At 34.6% G+C, this 5,830-nt stretch overlaps 1 protein-coding gene across 1 annotated transcript; it reads right to left on the minus strand.

Annotated features, from left to right (window-relative positions):
* Positions 1-1,699: 1,699 nt before the first annotated feature.
* On the minus strand, positions 1,700-5,559 carry LOC132187329 (beta-fructofuranosidase, insoluble isoenzyme CWINV1-like). The gene is made up of 7 exons (XM_059601614.1): positions 5,379-5,559; positions 5,210-5,218; positions 4,220-5,082; positions 3,958-4,116; positions 2,970-3,208; positions 2,775-2,865; positions 1,700-2,013 (listed from the first exon to the last, which is right to left on the minus strand). Exons 1-7 carry the CDS (start codon positions 5,557-5,559, stop codon positions 1,834-1,836), a joined length of 1,722 nt encoding a protein of 573 aa, XP_059457597.1. The 3' UTR covers positions 1,700-1,833.
* Positions 5,560-5,830: the final 271 nt, after the last annotated feature.

Genomic DNA, 5,830 nt, shown 5'->3' on the forward strand with positions numbered 1-5,830 from the left:
CTTCTTCTTTTTTTTTTTTTTTTTTCAAAATGCCCCCATCCTAAGTTTAAAAAAAAATTAAAAATTTTTTTCAAAAAGAATTAAATTTTTTATAAAAAAAATTAAAAATTAAGGGGTGCCCGGCTGGCTTCGGCTACCCTAGACCGGCCACCCCTTAATTTTAATTTTTTTTTTAAAAAAAAATTTGGGATGGGGGCCTTTTGAAAAAAAAAAAAAATCAAAATCAAAATGATCGAATTGCAATAATTTGAAAGTTTTTTTTTTTTTTTTTGGATAAAGTGTCACTTTTTAAACATTAGGGTTAAAAGTGCAAATAAGTGGATAATTTAGGGGGTAAAATGTATTTTCCTCTAAATAATAATTAAAAAAAATATACCCAAAATTCTTAGTGACAACATCAACATCAATTGATTTAATTTATCAAAATCCACCATCACAATGCCTTGAAAACTATCATAAAGACCAAGAACTATTTTTTTTACTGAGTTGAGAGTATGAGACGATGGCCATTTTTTTTTATAATCAAAACAATGGCTATTTCTTTGTTTCAAACAAAAACTAGAAATTGTCAGGGATAAAGAGAAAATTTGTGGATGTGGAACAAATTGTAATAGCCCCACTTTATGTTTTTTTTTTTTGGATTGGGCCTTTGACCATTTTATTTGAAAACCAATTGGTGTCTAGTGAGGGAAACCATATCTTTTTATGGCATTCGAAATCGCACCCCGCACGACATGTTTCAACAATCCCTCCCTCAGCATGACGCTCCCGCGACTTGAACCCATAACTTTGGCTCTGATACTATTTGTTCGATCAGGCCTTTGATCATCTCATTTAAAAACCAATTGGTGTCCAATGAGAAAGGACAAATCCTTTTATGACATTAGAAATCGCACCCTGCAAGACATGTTCTAAGAACCGTCCAAGTAAGCAGAGCAAAGACATTATTGAACCTCAACATGTTTCTTTATAATTAGCATAATGTGTTTTTTAGTTAATATAAACTTAAATTAATATGATCCTATTATAAAGCAAACCTCCTTTGATAAATCAGGTTTAATTATTCTTTTGAGTAAATTTTTTATTTATAAATATTTTTAATTATAAATGTATGAATTGAAACTAAAAAATAATTTCTAAACAAATTTATTAGGGTAATGTCTACTTATTCCCCTCAAACTACCACCCCAATGACAATTTACCCCCCAAACTACCAATTACGACAATTTACCCCCCAAACTACCAATTACGACAATTTACCCCTCAAACTACCAAAACAATGACAATGTACCCAAATTTTTAAAAAATGATGAAATTACCCTTACTAAAATAAAAACAAAAATACTAAAATTGAATTTTACAAGGGTAATTTCGTTATTTTGCTAGCATTGTGAGTTACATTATCGTTGTTTTGGTAGTTTTGGGGGTAAATTGCCGTAATTGATAGTTTGAGTGGGTTAAGTGGGCTTTACCCAATTTATTACTAACATTATATTGTTGAATTTCAAAAACGAAATATATATATATATAAAGTAAAAAAATATTTAATATTTAAATATTAAAAAAGGCTCCATTGATCTTAAATTGTCTATCAAGCTGCCCTAACATTAACACAATAATAATTAAGGAACAAAAACACGATATTTTATTTAAAACGTACACTAACACAATACTTAGAGTTTCAACACTAACACGATATTTTATTTCAAACATACACTAACACAAACTTACAACGTGTCAAGCTGCCCTAACATTAACACAATAATATTAAGGAACAAAAACACGATATTTTATTTCAAACGTACACTAACACCATAATTAGAGTTTCAACTCTCAAGTGAGTATGGCTTTCTTCATGCTCCAAGCACTACCTCTTGTGATTTGAACATTCTCAGTGCCATAGTTGAAAACATGCAAGTGGGCCTCATTTTGAATTGCCAATGTGGGATAAACCCTAGGTGTGATGCATACCTTTCCTCCTCCACCAAAGCTTTCCACAATAGAATGGTCGATCTGTGGGAAAGGGATATATATACGTCAATTGGATTGATTAGAACAAAAATACAAAAATAAAATAAAATGATGAAATGGGTAGTGTAAAAGCATCCCTAGACATCTTAAGGAGTAGGAAACCATTGGATTGGATGTATAGATCGATGCCTTCATTTGTGCGGTTTGGGGCCCAAAATTTGGAAGATTTTTTTTTAGGAAAAATACTCATCAGTCAAACAGATTTATATATCTAATTAATTAAAAAAAAAAAAAACAGATTTATATATCCATAATGGGTGGTCAGAAACTAGCTAGGAGCTTTTTCACTTGCATGAAACGTATCAAAATGGAATACTAAGATTAGGATCGTTAGCAATGTGAAAAATCTTATAAAATCTACTTGTTGAAATTAATAAAATTTACTAGCAATGCAAACACTAACTCTAGATTTTTAGACACAGACATGGATGTCTGAACACCAACAGGTTGGAAAGTTTTATTGTTCCCTTAACTTTTTGAGTAGGATTGCAAACACAAACTTTCTATTTTCTTAATGTTTGAAAACCAATGACAAATCACATTTTCAAATCCCACATTTTAAAATCGCAATTTTTAAATCGCATTTTTTTAAATTTCTAAAAAAACCTCCCTTTGCCGACACAATCCCATTTGGCTCTAAATATCCCAGAAATGTAAGGAGCGGAGGCCATGAAAGCTTGGCGTGCACGTTGAAAAGTAGAGAAATTTGAATAAATTTGTACAATTTTGTAGCAACTACTCACCAAGCTTCTAAGTGACAGTTCCTCACGAGAAGGGTCGACATCTAGAAAAGCCCCATAAGTGGTCTTATCATTACCATTATTTAGGGAAGACCTGCCAGCCACATAAAATAATTATAATAAAAGAATTCAAATCTTTGAATTTTTGGTAAAGAAATTTGATGGGCAAAGGAAGAAGATTGTATATATGGGATATACCTGCTTTGATCACTGCACATGAGCACCACATATTTGTCTTGACCTTTGAATATTCTGAAGAACACTGCCGTTTGCTCTTGCAAGCCCTTCGAAGCCAGAGCTAGTAGCCCGAATGGTCCGAGCCGCCCCTTTACTGATGCACCCTTTTGGCTACAAAGTGCTTGTGGATTGGTCCACTTTGGGTCTAGCTTTTCTGCTTTCTGCAACTCAATTGTTCTGAATGAAATCTCTATGTCAGCCTGCAAGAAAGGTCAAAGATGCGTGGAGAATTAGTACTTTTTTTTTTTTTTTTTTATGACAAAAGCAATATTCTTAGTGAGTTTTAATTGACTTGTACAAGTACATGTGGCAAAATTCCATTTCTGAATTACCACGAAAAGAACTCTTTCATTCCGCTAAGCAATTACCTGGATGTGGTACCTTTTGGTTCTGCTTAGGGCATCTTTAACGGGAGTAAATTTTTATTTTAATTACTATTTTTTCATATACATTCTATTTTGTATTTTACTCTATTTTTTTAATTTTTAGACTAGGGAGAAGAGAAAGGCAGAGAAGGAGAAAAAAAATGACTAAAAGAGAGAAACAAAATGCGGAAAAATTTGTATTATATTAGTAGAAGCTACTATTATAAACTGTAGTAAATCCGATGAAAACTCTTTATTTTGAAGAGTCTATCCGGAGAAGTGCGTAAAATGGCTCATACTAGCTAAATATAACTATTATGAGCCATATAAACTCTTATATTCACTTTCGTAATGTTATTTCTTTCCTTATTAAAAAATAATAATAATAATAATAGTGATGAGAGAGCGCTTATCCAACATCAGCCAAAGGGAGGGAGATATCCTCTTTCATTCAACAATTACTTAAATGGAGTACTTTTGTGAGTTTTGCTTATAAACAATTCTCTTTTATTCAGCTACATTAATATCATTTTTCCTTATTCCTAGGTATAGACAAAAAAGCAATACAATGAAAAGAAATTCACCTGTGCCGACGTGACACCAGAAACTTCAAGCGCTAATCCTCCCTTAAGCACTTGATTAGGCAAGTTGACTTGGTTTTCCCGCAGCCTTTCAAGTTCACTAATCGGCCATTGCACTAATTGTTTCCCGGATTTATCCAGCCAAATGCTCCTTGGAATTCCCTGCAAAATGTGCCAAATAATAATAATAATATTAAAATCAAACAAATTCTAAGTTTGCTTAATAAATATAAAGCACACTAATAATTAGTTCACCATGAATTACCATTACTCCAGACCATCCCTTCTTGATATCATCTTCGACGCTGGAGGACTCATTAATCCAACCCCACAAGATTCTTCTATTCTTTGCACTATCAAAGAAAGTTTTTGAAGCATAAAATTTCCCATAATCATATCTCAGCCCGGAATCGCTGTTCACCTGTCCCTTGTCCGGAACATAGATATCCTTGTTCAGGTTATAAGTTCCGACCGTGTAGTAATCATGTTTGGTGTCATCTAGGCTCAGCTTGAGCACGTGTTTAACATGCGGGCCGATAAGTGACGTGTCAGCGCCAAGATTGGAGTTGATCGGAACCGGGAAGAAATCAGGACACTCCCACATTCCGTTGTCATTCGCCGAGTGAAGTGGGTGCTGGGATTTAGTCCAGTGAACAAAATCTTTGCTCCGGTATAGAATAGCTAATCCCCGGCGGTTTATTTTGCTTCCAATAAGCACTCTCCATATCCGGTCAGGGCCTAACCAAGCGGTGGTCGGGTCTCTAAACGAGCTTGCATTGATTTGGTTGGCTATAGTGGGGGCCATTAGCGGATTTTTGGCCGACTTGACCCATTCTATCAGATACGGGTCAGAGAGGTTTTTGGGTGTGGCCAAGTTTTGGACTTGCTGGTTTTGTGGGTTGACTCCGGTGTAGAGAATGGCCGGTTTGCCGGAGGGGAGGATTGTGGTGGAACCTGACCAGCAACCGTTGATGTCCGACGGTTGTGATGGGTAGATGGCAGGAATATGTGGGGTCCAGTTAACCAAATCCGTTGATGTTGAGTGGGCCCAGACAATGTTCCCCCACACCGCACTTTTCGGATTGTACTGGTATAATAGATGGTAAACTCCCTTGTAAATCATTGGTCCTACATACGTGGATTAATTACATCAAATACTATATAAAAATTACATTCATTATTATTATTTTATGAATTAAATCTTGAGAATCAAAAACCTTAAAAAGCAAGTTACTAAAGTTAGAAAGGAACCAACCATTAGGATCTGCATTTCCAAATTAAGAAACCCATTTGTCCATTGCAGCATCAGAAGATGGTAAGATGACGAAAAAACAAAAAGAAGAAATGAAACATCAAATAGTAAAAAATGAGACATATTTAAAGCAAGAAATTCAGAAAGGTGAAAGAAGAATAAATAATTATACCGTTGATCCAGTTCTTGGGGGGTTGGAAGTGATAGGAAGTTCTGTAAGGCTGGTATGCAGGAGGAGGTGAAGAAGCTTTAATGTCTCCGTAAAGATGATGGGAAGCTTGAAGCTGAAGAACGCCATGGGAGAGAAAGAGAAAAGAGGAGAAGAGTAGCCAAGCTGCAAAGGAGATGGCCATGGTGGTGGGGAGTGAAAGGGAAGGCAATGCCATGACTTCTTATATAGAAAGAGACTGCGTGGGTTGTGAGTACGTGGATTAAATTACACCACAAATCTAATTGTTACAACTTCTTCTTTTTTTTTTTTTTTTTTCTAATTAATTGTTACAACTTACAAGTATTTGAAAATTGATACATTTAAGAAACATGTTTAATTTGTAAGAAGAAGAATCCAGGAAAATGTGTCTTTTATGCTGAGACAAATAATATATAAAATTATTGTTTTGGGAG

This window comes from Corylus avellana, chromosome ca7 (genome assembly GCF_901000735.1).
Source record: "Corylus avellana chromosome ca7, CavTom2PMs-1.0".
Lineage (NCBI taxonomy): Eukaryota > Viridiplantae > Streptophyta > Magnoliopsida > Fagales > Betulaceae > Corylus > Corylus avellana.

Bases quoted from the DNA above. Each gene is read 5' to 3' on its own strand.
- LOC132187329 (XM_059601614.1), bottom strand. From the start codon at position 5,559: ATGGCCATCTCCTTTGCAGCTTGGCTACTCTTCTCCTCTTTTCTCTTT. The intron at 2,866-2,969 runs GTATATCCCATA...TGTGGCTGGCAG, and splicing joins ATGTGCAGTGATCAAAGCAG to GTCTTCCCTAAATAATGGTA. The intron at 2,014-2,774 runs GTGAGTAGTTGC...CCTTTCCCACAG, and splicing joins AACTGTCACTTAGAAGCTTG to ATCGACCATTCTATTGTGGA.